Source organism: Lissotriton vulgaris, chromosome 1_1 (genome assembly GCF_964263255.1).
Source record: "Lissotriton vulgaris chromosome 1_1, aLisVul1.2, whole genome shotgun sequence".
NCBI classification, from domain to species: domain Eukaryota; kingdom Metazoa; phylum Chordata; class Amphibia; order Caudata; family Salamandridae; genus Lissotriton; species Lissotriton vulgaris.
Window position 1 is genome coordinate 1,136,212,194 of NC_141685.1, and position 23,779 is coordinate 1,136,235,972.

Genomic DNA, 23,779 nt, shown 5'->3' on the forward strand with positions numbered 1-23,779 from the left:
ATTGGGGCCCTTGGACTAGTCACTGCCCCTCCATCTTGGACCCACTACTCTTTTGGGAGTGTTGGCCGGGGCTCAGGGGTGTCTGGGTGTGCTGCACCATGCGCATTTTTAAACCATGATACTTTGCTAGTCACCATCTCACTCCCTTGTGACACCATAACCATGGTTTATTATATGTGGACCACTCTCCACGGGTCCCATTCAAAGTATGGTCTGAATGTGTTGCTGGGGTGATGATTCTTGAGGAACACCAGATCCCCCACTTTGATAGTCGGTGCTCATGCCCCTCTGGGCAGGCTGGCCTTTTTTGTTGATGGTTCAGTGCTTCCTTTGCCCCTCCTTGTTCAGCGCCGATGGCCGCCAGCAGCTACTGGAGGCGAATGGTGTCCCTAGCAGGTCACTTCAGGAGCAGATCTACGGGGTGCACCCCGTCGTGCCACGAGGTGTTTGTCGATATACGCCATTAGGAACCTGTGCAGGCAGACTCCAGGTCGACCCTATTTCTGAGGGTTTTGTTAAGGGTTCTCATGAAGCATTCAGCCTTCCCATTGGCTTCGGGCCAGGCTGGCATGATCTTCCTGTGCTTCACTCCAAGGTGCAAAAAGTAGTTTTCAAACTCCGTATCCTGGAACAGAGGACCATTATCCATTCTGACGACTTCAGAGAGTCCAAACATCGCAAATGTTTTGTCTATCACTTGGTGCCACATTTTCAATGCAGTGGACGGGGTATTTGGAGTGATCGTCCATAATTACAACAGTGGACTTCCTTTCAGGGAAGCTGCCAAAATCCATGCTGAGGTGAGTCCATGGCCATTGAGGACAATCCTGTGTGGCAAGGGGGCATCTCGGCACATACCCTCCCCCTGTGATTTGACAGGGACACAAGCATTGACCATGTTGTACACCATTTCATACATCTGGGGGAACCAGATTTTTGTCCTCAGCCTGGTCTTGGTCTCGCTCTGCCATGGTGCCTCCGATGAGCCATGGCAAAAAAACGGATCCTCATAGGCTTCTGGGAATCACACTTCAGGAGTCTCTCAGCAGGAGCCCATCCAATGTAGCTTAGCTCACGGAGGACACACCACAGCTGAGTGAGGGTGGCTTTGTCATTGGAGTTGCAAGACGTTTGCTCTGTCCAGGAAATGGTTTCATCATCGGTCGTGGAGGGTGTCTTTTGCTGTCAGGAGACAGGGGTCTGCCTCAACTGCTGTCCCGATTTCCTCCACGTTCATCACCACAGGACATGCACTGCACACGACCATGTTGACAATGTCCTCTGCCCATTCATCCTCATACTTATTGGCCACTCCCCTGTCCGGTGGGTGTTGCAACAGGAAGTTGGCTGGGTTGTGGGCTCCTGGCCTGTGGGTCACCGTGAATTTACACATCTGGGGCTGGAAGGCCCACCATCCAATTTGTGATGGTGGGTTTCTGGGCATGGCTGCAAAGAGTGGTACCAGCGGCTTGTGGTCAGTTACAACACCGAAGTTTCCACCGCATAGGTGGAGGTGGACCTGGCAGCAGCCCCATCTGATGGCCAGGGTCTCTCACTCGATTTGGACACAGATAGATTCTGTTTCTATGAGGGCCTAGCAGGTGAATGCAATTGGAGCCCATTTGTAGGGGCTTGCCTCTTGCATCATCACCGCTCCCAGTCCTACCGGGCTGGCGTCTACCACCAGCTCAATATTGCGGTGCAGGTTGTAGTGCGCCATTGTGGCATCACTTATGAGTGCCATCTTCACACTTTGGAAGGCCTCTTCAATTCGATCAGTCTGTTCCCAGTGGCATCCAGTTTTGTTAATGCTCTCGGAGGCTCTCACCGTGGCCTCCTAGTAAGCGTCACTTTCTCAAGCATTTTGTGGCTTGGGGCACTGTGGATATCTTCTTCTTTCTTGTGGTCCATATGCACCCCATCGTTGGAGAAGATGTACCCAGAGAACTCAATGGTTTATTTGAAGAATGAGCACTTCTTCTTACAACCTCATCTTTACTCTCTGGGGTTCCCTTAACAGAGTGGGATCCTGTTCTGCTCCCCTGTGATGGGCTGTCATCCAGCATGAGGTGTTTCAGAGGGGCTGGTTGCCTGCATCTCACCAGGGGCCTTCGCTTTTGTTCCTCGCTCCTGCAGACACTTTCAAAGTGGTTAGCTTTTCTGCATTTGGCGCATGTCTTGCCTTTCACTGGGCAGTCTTCTCCTTGATGTTGCTCCATTCCACAATTGCTGAACCTTGGTGGCACCATGGTTGGTGCTATTGTAGATTGTTATCTACCACGTCTTCTGAAGATGGCATCAACTCTCTCCATCTTGACCCTCGGGCCCGGTATCAGAGGTGCCTGAGACATCAGGTGGTCTGTTGAGGGTGAGCACAAGCTACCCCACCTGGCTGTTAGAAGAGCTTGTTCGACTGGGCCTTGACCAGGATGGGTTCGAGCGAGATGCCGGGTTGGCTCAGGATGAGTCAGAGGTTGGCAGACCTGCAGCCCTGTATCAGCTGGGCCCGCACTTCCTTGGGCTGGTCATCATTCATGCATGTGCCGGTGAGATACTGCAGTTAGGCGTGAAAAGTTTCAATGTTCTCAGTCCTCAATCTGGCTAGCCTGACACAGTTTGAACGACTCAAAGTCCTAGTTTTACTGCGGTTCGAAGTAATCATCAGGGGCCTTCAATGATGCTTCATAGTCGTCCTCAATGCCCGTTGCAAGCAGTGTCCCCCCCAAAGTGCAGGTGGAGAGACCTTTTCACCATGCCACCCGCTCCTCGTATGACTCGGAAATAAATAGTTGTTCAGACAGGAATCCACATGTGCCACCTGGGCCTGGCCTGCCTGGGCACTGGATGGCTGTGGCCAGGCCACTGGATGGGTGTGGCCAGGCCCGCCAGGGCACTGGATGGCTAGAGCTTTGGCAAGGATGTGTGAGGGCTGTGTCTTATCAGAATCAAATAACCAAGAGGAGGGAGGAAGAAGCTGTGATCCATTCGGCTTCCTGTTTAAGGTAAATAATCAATGGGAAACGGAGAACCAAGATATACCTCTATACCACTCCTGTACGTGAATGAGGGTTTTTAAAGTTGGTTACCACACCTGACCCTGGTGTTACAGGTTCAAGTGATCCATTCCCCCCATTGATTATGTGTCCTATCAGAGCCAAATAACCTGCTGCTCCTGCTTGCTGGTTGTTGCTTGTCCACCATGGTAGTAACCAGTGCTGTCCGCTCTGGGAAATGGATATGTCTTCTGGCTCTCTGCAAGGGTGGGCAAGGATGGCGCTGGATTGTGCATACAGGGCCTGCTGGTGGATCTGCAGCCATGTCTGCAACAGGTGCACCACCTGCTGATGGCCACCAGCTGGTGATGGGTGCATGCCCTACTGATGCTCAGGCTGCTTCAGGTGGCCACTAGTTGGGGGCAGAGTAGTCAGGCTCAGCAGCTATTTCACTGGGGAGTCCCTTGGCGGCTTGCCGGCGGCATGTCCATTACTGGGAGGAGCAGGGAGGGGCACGGCCTCCACCTGCTGTACTCGCTGAGGCTGCGATGAGGGGGCTGTGCCACCCAACTTCACAGAGGTACAGCTGCACTCCCACCAGAGCTGATCTGCCCATTGGGGCAAAAGAAGGCTCCTGCGTAGAGCACCAGGGAAGAGGTTCAGGAGGCGGGCGGGCCTGAGGGTACACAGCAGGACAGGTGACACCACAGCGTGCTGTTGTATGATCAGGGAGTTCCTTGTTGCCTGTGTAAAGGGCCTGGGGCCTAATCACAGGGTCTTGGGCAGGCTGATCAATACAACTGCACACAGACACCAACACTTCCACTATATGGGTGTGGCCTCAAGTGGCCCACTACCCTTTTATTTATCCCTAACGGCTGTACCCGCCCTCTAGGGAGGGTGTATACACTTTGCGTAGGTAGAGGCCAGGTGGCACTCTAGACTGACAATGGGGGAAAAGTGAGCAGGTGCCAAAAACACATTTATTTGCTAATACTACATGCCACAATCAGATGCTTATAAGGTAAGTAACATTTTATTGTAAAGCGCTCTGATATCCTTTGGGGTCATGGTCGCGCTATATAAAACTTTATAAATAAATATCTTGGGTGCCATGTCAAGGATTTTTGTATGAATCCATCAACAAGGGGCACAGTTCCCGCTGTAGGCGGGAGTGTTAATAATTTGCTAGTGTGCCGCAGAATGCCAACCCCTGATGCACTTGACCTTCAAACACGGACAGCACGAGTTGGCCATAAGGCCTGGTCTATAGCCTGACAGGGTATTTTATTCCTGTATCTGTTATAATGGGTTTGGGGCCAAACTTTGGTACTGTAGATTCGAAATTAATAACACGAGTTAAACATTTCTTTGTCACATGGGACCTTTTTTTAAAATGTGTAGGTCCACAAAAAGTCTGCAAACATGACTGTGGCCTGTTAACACACTTATGTTCCAGCTATATCTAATTGATGACCTTTTCAAGTCGCTGACACATTATTGTTATGGTAATGTCTTGAAAACTACTAAATGGATTTAATTCAAACCAAGTACCAACACTTCCCTGAATAAGGTTTGAGATTCATTCCAAGCTTGATATAATTCCCCTCAAGGTTTCTTTCTGTAGTGGTGTGTAAATGTTACACCCCTTCCCACCCTCTCATTGGTGGGTGGGTTTGCCTGGCACTTCAAATAGTAAGCTAAACATGGTTAGTTTGAGTCAAGTGCTATGCAGATCTACAAAACTGTACCAAATTGATTAACAATTCAAGGAATTTACGCAACCCCTTTTAACGTTGCACCCCTTTCCATATCTGCATCAAACCTGAGATTCCTGCATTGTGCTTAGTGCTTGGAGCCTGCCCCATTTCATACAGATTCATTAAAGAGCACATGAAATTGTTTGTGGCCCATCTTTCCACTTTGCTCCTCTCATGGGGAATCTGTACAAAACTTGCATCCAAAGAAGGTGAAACATGTTAAATATCTGTCAGATTTCATGTGGATTTGTTAAATGATGCCAACTTTTGAAGTAAATGAACAAACTTTGACCTCCACTCTTTAAAGTGTCCCCCTTGGCAAATCTGCACAAGTTAAAAAATGCAAAGAGTAAGATAAACATGTTGAGTATCTAGCAAATTCCATGCCAATCCATCAAACAGTGCTAAAGTTAAGGACAAATGATATAGTTTGCCCACTGCCAAGATAACTTTACAATTTAACCTCCTCATGCCCCTCTGAGCATCTCTTTAAATGCTAATTTCTCAATACTACTGAAAGCATTGGCATCAAATTAACAAAAGCAGTCAAATTCTAACTTTCCATCACGTTCACGTTTGCTGTAATTCTATATAGCCATTTTTTTGTATCGAAAAGTAAACAACCCTATCAGAATTCAAATTGAAACTCACATTTTTGGATCTTGCCCTGTTTTTGACCTCCGCTTGATGAATCTGCATGCAACTTGCCAGGAAGGACCCAAAGTGAATAATTATTTAATGTTTGATGCAGTTTCTTCCAATGGCCTCAAAGTCCAAAGTTATTAAGAAAACAATACATTAACTTCCTGTTGAAACTCTTATTCAACCATAACTACAGTAGCACTATCAGCGCTACCTATCTGGGGCCATAGGAAGAGAAGAGTTACATTCGGCTTCAGCAGCAGATGTATGTAAGTTATTGCCTCTGAACCCTCTTGGAAGAGGAAGAGAGGAACAGAAGCACAATTCTTCCTGACCCCTCTTTCCATGTTTGCACTAGTGCAGGAAGCTTTTGTGTGACAGGTTCAGCACGGTCACTAGGACTCATTCCGCGCTATATTCCACGGACCTGGGATTATCTGTTTACTTTCCTGTTTCAGAATGAGGCACTCCTGCGTCAGATGAAGCAGATGGAAGAGCAATTTTATGCAGAGGCCAACAACTACCAGGACACCATTAACCGCCAGGAGCAAGAAGTCCAGCACATGAAAGAGGAGATGGCTAGGCACCTCCGCGAGTACCAGGACCTGCTCAATGTCAAGATGGCCCTGGACATCGAAATTGCGACGTACCGCAAGCTCCTGGAAGGCGAGGAGAGCAGGTTTGTGTATTGAATATAAAAGGTGATTGGGGATAGATTGTTGATGGGGTGATGTAAAAAGGTAGTGCTGAACATGTGGAAGGTGGCAGTGAGTGAGCACATCTCTAGATGGGGGTCAGAGGGTGAGCTAATGCTAGTTTTGGTAGCTGGAAGAGTGTTAGTGATTACGTGCAAGGTGGGAGTGTAACTGGTGAACCAATGATGCTTTTGGATGTGTAGAAGAGTGATAGTGAGTGAGCTCATGGCTACATGGGCCTAAACAGTGAATCGATTGCTTAAGGTGGGTGGAAAGGCGGCGGTGAGTGACTACATGAGTGGATTAGGATGAAGTAACAGTGTGCAGATTCTGCTGCCTCCCCTAATTCCAGTTTCGTCTTCCTTTTAGGATCACTGTACCCATGCACTCCTTTGCCTCCTTCAGCATCAAGAGCCCTGGTGAGTCAGCCCTTTGGTAAATGAACAACCTTTTTACTCTTTAACCTGCATGATCTATAATCCCCTGCCTGCCACTTGGATGTGCTGTGACCTGCACAAATGTCTGCAATGCATACCAAGGGTCCTGCGCAGCACCTGGAAAGCGGCCAACATGTGAGTGTGCTCTCGGATCCCCAGCACTGTGAATGGCATGTGGACTGTAACCCATAGGAATGCGCTGTAATACAACCGCAAGAATATTCTATGAAGCAATGAGACGTAATTGTGTACGGCTGACCTTGGCTTTCTTGAAACTGCCTACCTCACGCATGGCCCTCAAGAATGTCAATTTTATCAAGTAACAAAGGCCCTTGATTAAGCAAGATATACACAGGCAAAAGATAAATTCTAGACAAGAATCTGTTCTATAATACGAAAGGTGTCCAGCCGGACACTGATTTAATTGATTGAAAGAATGGCGAAAAATATAAAAGACAGACAATTATACAATGGGATACAGTCCTGTATCCAGTACATACGACATAAGGGAAAAGACAAAAACAATACAGTAAAAAAGAAATAAACAGGCAATTATGTATAGAGCCACTAGTGAGAAGATAACAGATTGGCCTAGTTAAGCTCATGTAGATAACACGGTTTGGTAACACATTGGAAAGCTAGTGTGTCACTACATAAACAGTCGACGGCGTTTCGATCGTATAACCAATAAAGGATCATCATCAGGACTACAAATAACATTGCCTTAATTGCAACCTAGTTAGGCACGATTGAAGGGACGCTCATGACTGGACCATGTAGCTATTCAGCGAGTCCAGGGGCAAGAAGGTAATTTTGCAACGTGCTTCTATTTTAGAGAGAGACAGTGCCCACAGTCTGGGCGGAACGTTCGTGACATCTGGATGGCGTCTCGATGGATTCGTGTATTAGATTTATGAGCAGCAAGTAAGATGGGCCTCAAGCAGTGGAGGGTAACCGCAGCCGAGGCTTTGTGTCAGAGGTCAGGGAGGGCCGCAAGGCAAATAACTCCAGCTAGAGAAGGAACCATCAGTGAAGTTCACGGTATTTTAAAAGGGTGATCTACCCGTGTTGTTCGGAATATCTTAGGGTACTTCTGGGCACAATCGCTCAGCGATTGTGACCCTCGGTCCTTGACTATATATAGGGTTCCCTTGTTCTTTTGAAACTCAAGAATGTCAAGACATTAGAAATAATAAGAACATCTACAAGGCTCATAAGAGCCACTATCAATGGCCTGACACTCTTCCTCTTCAGTAGAGAAGTTCTAGGAACCTCTCCAGAACTCAATCAAGCATTTTCCTGATCCAGGGGAAGGCAGGCACATAATCCCACCACTTAGACGTTTGCTTGTTATCTAGAGCTTTAAGCGCCCAATGACCATAGTCCTTTTGGGGTCCCGTCAGACTGCAGGAGCACCTTTGCAGGCGCTATTTGCACTAATATTGTCCTTGGATTGCCGTATCATCTCTTAGTCTTAGAATATGAGCACTTCACAAATTCACCTTCAGATTCTGCAAAACTGAAGACGGTCCTTGAGACTCAATCTTTAAATCAAAAAAAAAAAAAAAATAAAAGTCTCCTAAGAGTGAAAGCTTTGGTTTGTTTATTTTATACTAAACATTTGCTACCACGCCATCCCCTTCCATTGAAGAGGTGATCTTACTACTTTCAAAAACAATAAGCTATTTTACTTTGACATTTCTGCATAGGATCCAATAATAACTAAATGAAGTAAGATCCTATTGCAATCTCTGGGGTAACAAAGGACCTTCAGATCTGTGAAGAGAGTTAGACATTTCCATCTTTTAGACAAAATGCTTGAGGTGGACAGTGTTTTACAAATTTGAACTTTTGTACATGTTTGTCTCATCCAGAAGTACCTGGTCAAACCCTCAAAAGTAGAGAGAAAGCATAAGAATATTCCCAAATAGTCAAAGGCAGGATGTTTACTAGTCCACATTCAGTGTTACAATATTTGGTAAAGGTGTATTTTATGGAGTCCTTGTACAGTGCTGGTAAACAGATGGAAAATACAAGAATATTAGTGCACGAGTCTGCAAAACATCTTCATTCTTAAAGGAGGTAGTAGGCTTTGAAAGACAGAGCTCCAGGAACACCGGCCAAGCTTCTGAGCCATAAACAGTAAGGCTGGTTTTCCTGCAGGGCCCTGTACACAACAAGCCTCTGTGGATTGGCAATGGGACTCTGCAGGAGGCCACTGAAGGCCATTAGGATTGTTGTTATGTGGTTCAAAGTGAAGGGCATACCTCAGCACCAAAGTCTTTTCCACTTAGAAAACTGATCCCAAGATGCCATTACTCACATGATGCCTGTGCTTGCTGATCTTCTGTACTCCTAGCTAGCAGGGGCTGCAATACACCTGTAAACCTTCACGAAGATGGGCTCAATTTTAACACGCTATGCAGCCCTGCATGATCCCCCAATGACGACACAGGCAAAAAATGCTATGGATGCAGCACTCCTGACTGAATTGAGATTTATTTATAGAAAGTGGAATACAAGCATTGATGGGCTGAGACCTTTAACGTCAATTGATATCAAATGATTGAATTGGAATCAGGCAAACATCGTCTGACATTTTGTCTACTTAAGTATGTTTCCAAAATATGTTGGCAAGAGTGCAGTGTTTCAGGAGCTGTCTCTATAAATCAAACACACCTCAAAACAATGATTACAAATATCAACACCTGGGTCTAATATTGAGAATAGAAGATACTGGGGCATATTTATGCCGCCGGTGTGTCACTTTTTGTGACACACCAGCGGCACAATTTGGTGCTTCACGTTTACAAGGAAATGTAAAGCCACTCTGCGTGACTTTCTGTTTCCTTGTAAATACATTCCCTTTTCACGCAGCACTTTGTGTGACCGGGGCGTTCCATGGGCGTTGCTGTGTTTGTTCACGTAACACCAATCAATTCTGCTGCATTCCCAGACTTACTGCATTTCGTAAACCTGGGAATGCACCAGAATCCTATGCCTCCCCAGGGGAGGCGTTAGGAGGCGCATCGAGGAGAAATACTTTTATTTCTTCTCGTTTTGTCCTCTCTCCAGGCGTGCTGTGCACGCATAGAAAGTGGAAAACACTAGTCCTGGAAGGTATCCCTTCCTGCACAAAAACAATCATCCCCGCAACACAGGCACCCTTGCACCATAGTGCTGGCAGGCAATTGTGCGCCAGCGCAGGGGAGAGCACAGGAATCCATCATATTGTTGTAAATATGACGCATCCCTGTGCTATGAAAGTAACGCGGTACGGCACAGCCCAATGGCTTGTGGCACCGCGCTGGGTTACTTTCTCGTAAATAAGGCCCACCGTATTTAATGTTGTGATGTGAAAATAGCACCAAAGAGAAGAATGCAGAAAAATTCTAAATAAGGAAAGATGTCTTGTTGTTTTTTACAACAAGGCAGCCATATTGAACAGAGAACAAGGTGACCGCTTATTTAACCAAGATAAAGAGAGAGGTACTGGTGAGTGTGCCAGGAGAGACCAGGAGAAACAACCCATTGCATGACGCCTACTGTATGTAGTCTGTAGACCAGGTAACAGTGGCTGCACCTCCAATGGGTCCCAAAACCACAAAAGATCTTATAAATATCCCAATGAGGGCGTCCTTAGAATGTGATCATCTGCCATCCCTAATTTCTAGTAGGTTCGGGGCTCTGTACTGCTCTAGAGGATCTCTGACTTCTTCTGCCTCCAGGATTCCTGCTCTGAGACACCAGATGGTTCTCTGGTTGGGAAGCATTGACTATGGACTGTGCGTGCAAGGTGCCTCTCAGACCCTGTCACAGGAAGTAGCTGGCATTTCCACCTACAACCTTTCCTTTTTTAATTTTTTTTATTGACCTCACATAAGGGTAGTATACATCAGTTCATAACATAAATCACAATATATACATAGAATCGTCAGAAAAAATGACTTTAACATATCCAAATATTTAGAGAAAATAATCATAATCATCAGCTAATGTACCTAATCTGGGACATTCCAATATTTAAATGATACAAATTAGCTTCTTCATCAACAATAGACTATATCGCAAGATCCATAGGACCTCAAATGTTGCCATTCTTAACCATAGAGCCTATACCCCTAGCATCCTTTCCAATGAGCCCCAGTTTACGAATACCGAGGATGGTGAAGGTTTACTTCTTTCAAAGCATGGAGAAGTCCTGCAATGGGTCAAAGTGTAGTTAGTTGAGGCAAGGTTACGCTTGGGAGCCTGAACAGTCCTGAGTACTTGCTGTACCCCTGCTAGCCACAACAAGTCTGCACTCGGGAATGGGCTACACCGTGTTCAAGAGTGGGTGCCCCTGTGACTGTGCAGGGACTCAGTGAGGCTTAGGAAGGCTCCTGGCTGCTCCCAGGGGAGCATTGCTGTGATTGTATGTCTTCCGCAGGGATGGACTGGCCCATAGGAAAGCATCCCAGGCCCACATTACAGCAACGCCTCAAAAGGATAGTAGGACCAGGGTAGAGACAGTCACAGCATGCCGGTCACTGCCTGACATGTGAATGACTCTGCCCCAGCCGCACTCGCCTTTAGGAGGCACTGGGAGATCTCCAAGCATCCCCATTCCACCCGTAACCTCTACTGTGGATCTAGTAAGGGAAGCGGTGTTGTGGTATAGGGGATACTCATGGAGGGGAGGGCTAGAAAGGAACTATAGGTGGTTGTTATTAAACGAACTGCTTTTTAATGTTCCAACTCTAATTTTGCCTTTTCTACCCCACTCTTTTCCTCTGTTTTCTTCTCCTGTCCTCCCATCTCATCCTTCTTATCCTCCCTACCGTTTTCCTCTTCTTTGATTTTTTTTTTTTTTAGCTCCAGACGTCGATCACAGCTCCGATGGCCCGAGTCGGAAGACAGTTCTAATTAAAACCATTGAGACTCGAGATGGAGAGGTGAGAAAGGCCCTACAAACATGGCGCCAACTCCGGGCTGGCCGTAGAACTACTCTGGGCTGGGCGTAGAGCTGGGGCAGTGACCTAATAACAGGCAGAGACCACTAGTTTCACTCATTGCGGGTGAGACTCACACATTTGGAGCGTGGCTTGATCTCTCACGCCAGAACAGGCTAAATGTCACACCTGGTGGGAAGGACTAGAAAGTGAACTTTAAATGCAACTTTGTTCAGAGATGTGCTGCGTGTAGAGCAGCTCCAGGGAGGTATAAAGACACCATGAAGCTTTTTTTTTTTTAGCTCCAGACGTCGATCACAGCTCCGATGGCCTGAGTCGGAAGACAGTTCTAATTAAAACCATTTAGACTCGAGATGGAGAGGTGAGAAAGGCCCATACGAACATGGCGCCAACTCCGGGCTGGCCGTAGAGCTACTCTGGGCTGGGCGTAGAGCTGGGGCAGTGACCTAATAACAGGCAGAGACCACTAGTTTCACTCATTGTGGGTGAGACTCTCACATTTGGAGCGTGGCTTGATCTCTCACGCCAGAACAGGCTAAATGTCACACCTGGTGGGAAGGACTAGAAAGTTTAAATGCAACTTTGTTCAGAGATGTGCTGCGTGTAGAGCAGCTCCAGGGAGTTATAAAGACACCATGAAGCAACCTCAAACTCAGCGAAATATTCCTACAGGCCTCTGCATGTAATATGAGGAACTGATTTGAAGACATCGGAGTGCTGCCCCGCTTGGACAGCAAACCACGAGTGTTGCTGTTATTTTATTCATTTTACGTTTATTTTGCTTTTTTGTATTTCTCTGATCACTTCTCATGAAGTCCTTCACGTTAAGGTCTGTGTCATCAATTTATGTGATGCCACCAAGTATTCTAAGATTTCTCAAAACGTGAGCGCTCTGGACACGGAGGACTTGGGGCCTGGGACAAGAGATGAGTGGCAGGGTGCCCTGGCATGGAGGGTTTTAGAGCCTGGGGCAGAGGTCAGATAAGCACATACTAATGTTGAGGGGGTTTAGTGCCCGAGGGTTGGGGTGAAATAAGAATATGCTAACATGGAAGGGATTAGGACCTGGGGGCATGGGGTATGCTATCATATAGAAATTTAGATCTTGGGGGGAAGAGATGAGACACTGACATAATCGCATGCAAGGTTTTAGTGCCTGTTTTCAAAGGTTAGATAAGTCCATACTAACATGGAGGGTCTTAGGGCAGAGGTGTGGGGCAGGATTCACTAACATGGAGGGTTTCAGGGTTTTGGGTCAGGGGTGAGATAAATGCATACCAACATGGACGGTTGTAGGGTCTGCGGGCAGTGGCGTGGTCAGGATATACTAAAAATGAAGGACACTGGTATGCTACAAAGAAGTGGTTTAGGGCCCCAGGGCATAGGTGAAGTAGGGGCACAGTTCCATAGATGGTTTCAGAGAAATGTGGTCTGAGGTGAGATTGTTTTTATTAACTTAATGGTTTAGTGTCTGCATGGAAACTAGAGCATCAAAGATACACTAGCAAGGATGGTTATAATGGCCCAGGCTGAGATGAGTTGGGAGCATTCTGCACTGGGCCGCTTCAGGGGCCAGTGGCAGAGGTGAGACAAATATATACCAACATGTAGTTTTAGGTCCTGTACCAAGAATAGAAGTGCAGGCTGGTGAAAGTTGCACCACATTGAGGCTGGAAGTTATAGGGTATTTCTTGGAAGGTCTTTTTTAAACCTTCCAGTCAAATGTGTCCACCACAGAGTCTACACATGTCCAGTATAGGGGATTCTGAGAAGCACAGACAGGAATATGAACTTCATGTCATTGCCAAGAACCAATCATGTTTGATGGAAGGGGAGACACTGCCAACAACTTCCTGTAAAGGATCCCTGAAACAATGGGAGTGTTGCCCATGTACTCTGGGCTGCTTTATTTGCCAGACTCCAGAATTTGGAGCATGAAGAGCCCCCAAGCTCTAAGGCACCCAAAATCCCCAGGATAGGTGATCATTCGTTAACTGAATATTGCAGGTGGATTAGAGCAAAGGAAAGATTTATCCACATGGATCCACATGTTTTGAACACTTCTTTTTTATTTCAAGTCATTTTTATTGAGGTTTTCAAAAAATGAACAAATAAGTAATAAACACAATGATAATAATATAGACCACAAGAAAACACAATGATAATGGCAAAAACAAAAAGAAATGCAAATTAAGTAGAAATAGAAATTGAAACAAACAAAACTTCAGATTACTCAAGTGCCTTACCATGGGAGTCGCAGTGAAGCTGTAATGACATAGAGGTGGTCAAACAAGCACAGTTACAGCCGATTAATAGTGTAAAATATGATACAACATAGGGGTGTCGTGTAAGTACAATTACACCGTAGTAACAATAGAATACATTATACAATACATTACAGGTGTAGCACAGTTGATATTGCGATCGGTAAGCATTACCTTGTGGAAAGTGTGAGTCCATTTTCACGGTGGGTCGTATGAAAAGGAAAAGGCGTCAAGGGATTTCCAAGGCTTCCCGGGAGAGGCGTGAAGTGCAACGTCGTCCGCTCCTCTGAGGAAGGATAACCATTCTTGCCACATCCTTAAGGTTTGGACGTCGGCGAAGATGGCGTTGTGTGTTGAACACTTCTGACACCTAGTGCAAGAGTCTGTAAAGGGGTCCAAAAGTTAGAAAAATAACAAAGTGGGCATTGACTGGAGGGCGATCTGTAGTCAGACTAATGTCATCTACCCAAAAACTCATGGTGTTTATTGATTTGGCGCTATCTTCAGATATCTTGTTTCATCCTGGGATCAGCATCTTCAAAGAATCATTTTTCCGAAAGTTGAGGAAGATTTAGTACAGCAACTCTGAACTGGAAAGGCAACACTGGCTGTGCCTTTCTTGGATTCTTCTTCTACTGTTCAAGATGTCATCTGAGAGCCATCTGACAGCCTTCACCTGATGCCAAAAGACCTTAAAAAAATCTTTATTGGGTGCTGTCAAGATCAGCAGAAAACGGAAACAAAACTACAGCAAAAGGTTGCCATCAAGCAGATAGTCACAGGAAGGTACAATACAAAGTCGGCATCATAATCTGTGAGGATTCAAACTGCATAAAATAACACCTAGCATCTGGTGTCAACATGCAAGGTGCACATGGTGAGGGGGTATCATGGGTTCACAGGAAGCAGGGGAAAAAATCCAATCTAGTCTAATCATCCGTCGACAATGAAGAACATCTCCCTCATCCACGGAGGCCTTATGGCAGAGGTCTTCAAACTTTTTGATGCCGAGACCCCCTTGTAAAACATTTTTAGGCGTAAGGACCCCCTTCCGACAAAAGTTTCTAGAAACTGGTACTCCTCATCATCAACTTTTGACAATCATAAATGCGCCTGTTAAACCTCATCACATCCCTCCATCATTCATCCACCCACACTTTCACACATCCATCCATCCACCCTTTCATCCTTCTTTCCATCCATACATCCATCATTCATCCATCCACCTTTTCATTCATCCATCCACTCATCATTCATCCACCCACCTTTTCACACATTCATCCATCCTTCAGCCTTTCATCCATCCACATCCATCCATCCTTCAGCCTTGCATCCATCCATCCACCCATCATCCATCCACCCACCTTTTCTGTGCCTCTCTCATGGGGGCGGGGGGATCAGTATCTCTCTGCGTCGTCGTCCTTCTTCTTTCCCGCTCATGGGAGGGCATCTCTGTGCCTCCCTGCTGGGGGCGGGGGACGTGTCACTGGACCCACAGCTCCAGGTGCACAACATCCATTGAACTCAAAGGGCTAAACTACAGCCACTCCCCCTGCCCCCCCCCCCCCCAGCTCCCCCCAGCTCGTGTATGTGAGCCCGGCTGAAACAGCTTCAGGGACACACATACAGTCACACCCAAGTACTTGACAGGTCTTTAAAAGACCTTTTACTTGTTAATGAGGCGTTGATGTTTTTCACACCTCGGTGTGAATTAGGCCTCCGCCGTGAGCATCCTTGATCAGCCCAATGCCAGGAACTGCACTCTGCAGAATCTGCGACCCCCTTCCCAGGACTCCACGACCCCCCTGGGGGTCGCGCCCCACAGATTGAAGACCGCTGCCTTATGGGAACCTGAGGGGTCCAGGAAAGTAGCCAGCAGTCCATCCCAAACTTTCAGATCCACACTCAGTTTTTCACCTCGTCTGCACTTTTTCAATCTCAAATATCAGCTACTGCTCACTTTGCCCTCCCAGCGCCCCAAGTTGAGGCCTGTTGTACCCAACTAGGTATTCGTAATAAGCCATTTGGCAAGAACAGGGAGTAAATGTAGGAATTTAAAAAACATATTTTTAACTAACGACGAATGTCCCCCAAAAGACACGTGACTGGTCCGCCGGACTGAGACTTGTCACCTCCACCGTCACCCTCTTGACCACCTTCATCCAGAAGACGTAGACCGTCAGGCAGTGCCAAGCAAGATGTAAGAAAAAGGCATCCAGATGGTGACAAGGGGGACAGTGCTAGGATTTTGAAAGGTCTATTCTGTGTAGAATGACAGGTGTTATGTAGGTACCACGCAGAAATTGAAAGTGTGTGTGGGCTTAAATCTAGCATTGCTGGAGACAGACTGCACCAGGCGACACATTCTTGCCCACTATGCATCCTCAATTTGTAACCCAAGCTCTCCATCCAAAGCCGCTCTAGAGGTGGGCAATGCAGGTGGTCTGCCCACGGACATGGCCTTGTACAATTGCTTGACCAGGTGTCACCCTCCCTCAGTTCCAGCAGAGCTTGAAAGGTGTGTGAAGAGTTCGGGCCACTGGGAAGGAGGTCCATATATCCCTAGTGAACGCCATGAGGCTGGCATGTTGGAGGAAGTGTCCCATTCCCAAATTAAAACTATCCTGGGCAGCTTCAAAGGATAGGAATTCTTCCTTGGGGAATAGGTCTCCTAAGATTTCACACCCACCTCCCCGTCAAGGGGGTATAACCACCGAGTTTGTGAGTGCTCTGAATGTCGGTAGGTCCCAGAGTACAAACTTCCTGGCAAAGTGAGCCTTCTTTAAGATCAGCTTGCCATTGCATTCCCACAGCAGAGCGATGTATCTGACAAGGAAGGTGACATCATTCTCTCCCCTCCCTCCTGCCATCAGGATCTGAGATAATGAAAAGGTACCAGAGGCTTCCCTTAGCAACTTTTTCTAACAATTATACCCTAGGCCAAAAATACTTAAATACGACCTAAAACATGCTTCTAAACCCTGCATCTTTAAACTAAAGACCACAAACCTTAAAATAAAAAGCAAAAGGAAGAAGAAACAATTTTAGTGACATCCCTAAACAACAAACCTCAAGCAGAATAATGTTAGCCCAATCTTTCTTACTGCTGCCTTGTATAAGTTACATTGTATTAGCCCTTTATGGAAGAAATAAAAATTACTCTTTCACTCACCTTTTCTTTTCTTTGAATGGCATTTAGTTTATGGTTGTGAATGTGTTTTTCAGTGTTTATATGTTTACACTAGTGAGGACTATTTTCCTTTTGGTGGGTTTTATCCATTATTATTGGTTTAAACCTAAAACTGGATAACCTAAATATCTATCTACACTATAAGTAGCTGTGTCTGGTGGTAGAACAGAAAATAAACATCACATACACAAAACAGTAATGTTACCTTTTCTAATGTTGCATAGCAAAACCAACACAAACACCAAAAGCGAACAAGGCCCTGTGCTAGACGGGTTTGTATTTACAGAAAAAAAACATTAAGTACAACCATCCACCTCCCAACCTTCCCCCCATTTCAATCTCTCGCCAAGAGCTTGAGGGCATGATATGCCGCTCTAAGAACGCATGTAACCACAGATGGGCCTTCCTGACAAGTAGTTCTCTGTCACTGCCTTGCATTGCACACAAAGGGGACAAGGAGGGGATTTGTGGAGAGATGGAGCACTTGTTTATGAGAGAGACTCCATAGTGACAACAGCCCACCCTTGCGAATGACCGCTTATACACAGAACATAGAGTAGTGATCTAGGACAATAATTGTTCTGAAACATTCAGACCCACGCGCAGTAGATCATCCCATTGTTTGCTGAATAACCTTAATGTTATGTCCCAAACTATGTCACCTTTTTCCCCAAAATGGAGACTCCTTTTAGTCTGGATGGAAAGCTAATTAGAAAATCCCTTAAGAAAGAAGGACATGGGGGGGCGTGGCCAAGCGCGGGTCGAAGATGGCCGCGTAGTGCACTAGCTTCAGAGGCCGTCCCTGCCCCGCGACTATCTTGCATTGATATCCGGATCACCCGACGACTGCTTCAGGGGTCGGACTAGTAGCGGTTCCCAGCCTGCCATCCCGGAACCGCCGCACAGATCTGATGAGGGAGATATCTTCCCCTACGCACTGAGGCCTACAGAGATCACGGAAGCCGGGGCCCACAGTACCCCAGACGCCGGCGGTGTGGCCTGGCTGATCCGGCCCCTCTCTGCAGTGGCACCGCGATCAATCAGGGACGCCGCGGCCCAGTACCAGAGCCATGCGAAGGTGTTGTTCGCCCGTGGCGGCGGCAGTGACTGGACGCCTGGCTGCAAGCTCCCACACATAGCACCGCAGGAGAGCGCCGGCGAGGAGACCCGGCCGGTCTGGCCGCAACGTTTGGCGGCACCGCGAGCCCAAAGGTGCCGCCTCGACTCTCCTCAACATTCAGCAGCTGGATGCCCGATACCTGCGGCGGCCGCAGCGGTGAGTTATGGACTGCGTGACACTCCCGGCGAGGCGGTGGGGGCAGCTCTGGTGGCCAACACAGCGTGCATTTGCCGCCAGCTGGCTAATGGCGGTGATGCGCATTTAACTATTGTGCCCCCCCCTGATTGCACCATCTGAGTCACGTGCCCCGCACCATCAGCCTTCTCAGTGACCCTGCGTGGACATTACTGTTCCATTGAGGTACTGGAAAGCCCCCCCCCCCGAGGGCTCGGGGGTGCTTTGGGAAAGCAGTTGGCTGTCTTGGACTTGGCCTTGCGTCCTTTTATCATAGTGCTCCCCCTGTGCTTTCACTGACATTCAGCCCACCCCAGGCGAGCGGAGCCGAGATGGGTGCCCCGGGGGTCAGCGCAAGACGACTACTGGGTGTGCAGCGACTACTGTCCCTGGAGCCTGTGATTCCATTGGCGGTCTTGCCCCCCTGGGCGATTGCAGCTGCCAGGCATTGAATTCTGGGGACCCATTTACCCCAGGGGAAAACAGACAGTGAGAGAAACTCTAGGGCCTGCACATCGCTTTTGAGGTACTACCCAGCTGGTGTCACTGTTACGCACTGTGGAAGGTGGCACTCCGGCCCACACTAGGTGCCCTACTCTGACTGGCAGCTTACCTTGGGCATCAATATGGAGAGAGTACAGGGAGCTGGATCCCGTGGGACGAAGCCAGTCCAAACTAACAAACTGGACTGTTACACGGTCATCAAAGACGCTCAGAGGGTCTGACTGTCCAAAGATGCCGTCAGGGGGAGCCCCGGGGAAGATGAACCAGTGCGGTCACTCAGGGATGTCATGGAGGCCATTACTGGAGTCAAGACTTTCCTGGATACCGTAGCGATCGATGGCAACCTTATTAGGGCGGATCTTGGAACATGGAACGAGAAAGTCAGGCAGGTTGAAATCACGACCTCTAGTCTCGTCAACGACGTCTCACAGCTACAAAGGAGGTCTGTGAGCTTCAGGACTCTCGCACCCTCGCGGATCTTAAGTTAGACAACTATGAAGGTCGACTTTGGCGCAATAACCTCCGTGTCTTGGGAGTTCCGGAGAGGGCAGAGGGGCAATCCCCAGACCTGTTAATTGAGGACCATATCCTCCAACACCTCCAGCCCAAAGGCCTTAGTAAGTTCTTCGTTATTGAGCGCGCTCACAGGTTCCTGGGTGGCCATCCCAAACCGGGCGCACTCCCGCGGCCCATGCTGGCTCGGGTCCTAAACTTTCGGGACAGAGATGGGATTTTCCTGCACTCCAGAGGAGGGGCCCAACTTCGCTATCAAAACGCTGACATTTCCTTCTTTTCGGACTTCACGCAAAGAGTACAGAAACGGAGGCGGTCATTCCTCGCTGTGAAATGCGACCTGAGGGAACGGGGCCTGAAGTACTCAATGTTGTTTCCGGCGCGCCTACGGGTTGAGGCGGAGGAGAGAGCATGGTCTTCGATCAACCGGAGGCTGTGGCAGAGTGGATTGAGTATAGTGGTGCCAAGGGTCCTACAGATCGCAATGCTGGTGAACATGCCGGCACTCGACCTCCCTGAGATAAGGACTCAGAACATGGCAGCTTGACCCTGAGTAATTGGGGGTGAGGTAGGTCGGGGGAGGGCACGAGTGTTTGAATATAGGGGTTGAGGATTGCACGTGATTTTAAGCTATCCATCTATTTGGGGCGTTACAAGCACCATGATTAGGGGCAGGGACGCGGAGCGCACTTTTTTTCCCCCTCTTTCTTTGAATTCTTCTTTGGGGCGACAGGCACTCTGCAAGTTTTCTATGGGAAGTTCTAAGCCCAGAGTGTAGGGCAGCAGGGTGGGTGGTTGTTGGGTTGGGGTGTTTTGTTTGATGGTTTGGTGCTACTTTGGCTACATCGGCACAGTATATGATTGCAACCTTGGGAAACTAACAGATTGGGGCAAATGCGGAGGATATTTGGCTTTGTGACCTGCATCAGAGACGTTATTGGGGATAAAAACGTTAAAATCTTGAGCTGGAATGTAAATGGGTTGGGGGACAAAATCAAAAGGAGTATTGTACTCCAGTACATTAAGAGGCATGCTCCAGATGTGGTTATGCTCCAGGAAACGCACCTGGTTGGGAACCTATGTAAGGCGATGCACAGGGGGGGGGATACAAAATGGTTGCACATTCCGGGTTCACCTCGGGTTCCAGGGGGGTAGGTATTATGACAAGAAATGCATTTCCTCTAGCGGTGAATTCCACGTGGGCAGATGATCGAGGCAGATACGTCGTTGTCTCTGGGATGTGGGAGGGCCCGATTCTTACCCTCATGTCCGTCTCTGTCCCTCTGGGCCTACAAGACTCAACGTTCGCTAACTTGGGTGCAGTCCTACTCACCATTCCAGAGGGACTCTTAGTGATGGGGGTGACTTTAATGTAGTGGTCTCAGGTATATTGGATAGGTATCCCCCCCCCCGGGAGGTGAGGCCATCGGCTTGGTGGCTGCCTGAGTTTCTTGAGGCAATGGGGCTGGTTGATGGATGGAGAGTATACCATTCGGACCAGATACAGCACACCTTTCACTCTGGGACACACCACAGTCTCTCCCGTTTGGACTATTGTCTTGTTCCCGCTGCACAAGTCCCCTACATAAACGAAATCAAACACTTAGCTAGGGGTATTTCCGATCACTTGCCCGTCTGGGTCCATCTACATATAAGCCCGGGCAGGACGTGAAGGCTGGCTCCAATTAACCCTTGGTACCTGCATAACCCAAAGATTCGTAAAGACCTTATCAAGACCATTGACAAATACTTTACTGACAATGTGGGGTCGGTGTCTTCTTCTCAGACCTTATGGGAAGCATTTAAGACAGTGATTCAAGGACAGGCTCTGTCGCTGATATCTGGCTCCAAAAAAGACAAGCAGAAGGAAGTGCTCAAGCTCAAGGACGATATTTACAGACTAGAGGACGATTTGGAATCTGGGGCAACACCGAAGAAGCTCCACCTGCTGAACCTGAAGCAGCATGATTACAGATGTTTAGTCTCTGATTGGGCCAAGGCCCTCAGCAGGGAACAGCAGGGTAGACTAAATGATTTCGGAGATAAGGCCGGAAAGCTTCTAGCATGGCTAGACAAAAGGGAATGGGCAAGCCCGCTGGTCCTGGAGCTTGTAGTAGAGGGTGGCATCTCGATCACTGAGCCCCAGGAAATAGTTGATAAGTTTGCTGACCATTTTCAAACGGTCTACACGTCAGTGAACTCCCAAACAGAAGCAGACTCTCAGGACTTGTTACGGGATATTAAGCTCCCCGGTCTCTTCCCGGATGATCGGGACATCATGGACAGCCCTCGCACGGCTGACGAGATTGCACAAGCGATCCGCTCTTTCAATTCGGGGAAGGCTCTGGGCCCAAATGGACTTCCTATTGAACTTTACAAACTTAAGCCGGATAAACTTTCGCCCTATCTGAAAGCCATGTTTGAAGAGGCTAGGGAAGCTGGAATGCTCCCCCGGGAGCAGAGAATAGCTACCTTTGTCGCAATCCATAAGGAAGGGAAGGCTAAAACAGACTGTGCCTCGTATAGGCCTATCTCTCTCCTAAATGCAGAACCTAAGATATTAGCCAAACTAGTAGCTAACTGCCTGGTGAAGGTGATCAGTGGCCTAGTGCATGGATCAGTCTGGTTTTATGCCCCATAGTAATACTGCCCTCAACTTGCGCAGAGTTCATGGGGTGGTGGCTATAGCCCACATCCTTCGAGAACTAGCAGTGGTCATGTCACTAGACGCGACCATGGCTTTCGATACAATTGAGTGGCCCTATTTATGGGCAGTATTGGCTAAGTTAGGGTTTGGCCCGAACTATATTCACTGGGTGTGTCTTTTGTACTCCGATCCACTAGCTCAAGTGGTGGTAAACCACAAAGTTTCTGCCACTTTTTCGCTTAGTCGGGGAACTCGTCAGGGTCGCCCATTATCCACCCTCCTTTTCTACTTGGCCTTAGAACCCTTTGCTGCTTGGATCCATTAGGATCCGATGATCAGGGGGTTTCGATGGTCCCCCGGATGGGAGGACCTCATATCTTTGTACACAGACGACATACTACTTTATTTGGCCTCTCCTAAGAAATTGCTGACGGTAGTACTAGACATCCTCGCAATCTTCTGCAGATTCTCTGGCCTCTCCATCAATTGGGGAAAGTCCCTGCTATTTGTACTGAGCGGGGAACCCCCTGTTCCACCCCGGGACTGTCCAATACAAATCAACATGGCCGGATTTAAATATCTGGGAATTTTTATCTCACTTGATCCCTCGGTCCGTTTTGCCCAGAATCTTCTTCCCCCTCTTCGGAGACTCAAAAGTGACATTGCTAACTGGAAGACGCTCCCTATTACGCTCCTGGGCAGGGCCGCCCTATTCAAAATGATGGCCTTACCACAATTCCTCTATGCCCTTCAAAACACCTTAGATCTAGTTCTGGCCCACTATTTTAGGAAAATTGAAGGCCTACAGAGGGACTTATTGTGGGATGGTAGACCCCGAATTGCCCTCAACAAACTAACGCTAAACTGGTATGATGGACAACTGGTGGCCATTCATCACTGTAAATATGGTCGTGTGGACGACCCGGGCTATGCTATGGATAGGTGGCTCCTCCCGGGAGGTATATACGGCAGAGCTTTGTACTCCCGACCTAAAAGATTTTTGTTAACTGGCCCCACGAAACATTCCGTTCAAATTTGGCACAATGCCACCAACTCACTGGGTTGGAGACATACGTTGACTTTGGCCACTCCTCTTTGGGACTCGGAACAATTGGGTGATCTGTGGAAAATGAAGGGCTTCGATAGGTGGGACCTAATCAGTATCTCGGCTATCAAGGATATCTGGGGAGGAAAGGGAGTCAAGTCCTTCAGTACGCTTCAGTGCGAATATGAGCTCGCAGGTACAGAGTAATTTAAATTTGCCCAGGTCTCACACTCACTCCAATCACTGCTACCTAGGGGTTCCGATCCCCCGGAAGCCTCTCCCCTGGAAGATAGAATTCTAGACGGTCACCTCCCCGACTAAACAATCCCATTGATATGCAAGAAATTAATCAACCACATGGCAGACCCTCTACAGATACTGCGGGATAAGCGGACACAGGATGAGATAGAACTAGATGATGAGGATTGGCAAACTGCAGTATCCTCCCTAAAGAGGTGGCTATTCCGGCACATCTGAGACTGGTTCAGCCTAAAATCCTCCACAGGATCTACATAACTGGGCCCCGGCTAGTACACATGGAATGGTCCGACACAGGCGTATGCAGGAGGGGTTGCGGCCTCACTGGAACATTTATGACACCATCTGGGAATGCACACATATTAGCCCTTATTGGCGCCAGATCCATGATACAATCAATGAGGTGCTGCGCGTCTCTTTTCGCCCAGAGGCGAGACGATGTCTTTTAAACATTTGGTAGCCCACAGATTTAAACACTCCTCAGACACAATGAGTCACACTGGGGTTCATGTTGGCCAAACGAAACATCGCTCAATTGTAGGGGGGGGCAGCACAACCGCCCCCTCTGGAGGCCTGGGAGCAGAG

At 47.9% G+C, this 23,779-nt stretch overlaps 1 protein-coding gene across 2 annotated transcripts in view; it reads left to right on the top strand.

Moving 5' to 3' along the window:
- The window catches only part of LOC147748782 (peripherin-like), a 60,050-nt gene that overhangs the window by 34,021 nt on the left and 2,250 nt on the right, over positions 1 to 23,779 (top strand). Inside the window, exons 6-8 of one of the 2 annotated variants that reach the window (XM_086963812.1) lie at positions 5,854 to 6,074; positions 6,460 to 6,509; positions 11,382 to 11,461. In XM_086963812.1, the coding sequence (XP_086819938.1) occupies positions 5,854 to 6,074; positions 6,460 to 6,509; positions 11,382 to 11,461 (351 nt within the window). The remainder of the gene's footprint in view (positions 1 to 5,853; positions 6,075 to 6,459; positions 6,510 to 11,381; positions 11,462 to 23,779) is intronic. The other variant, XM_086963814.1, reaches the window with a different exon arrangement.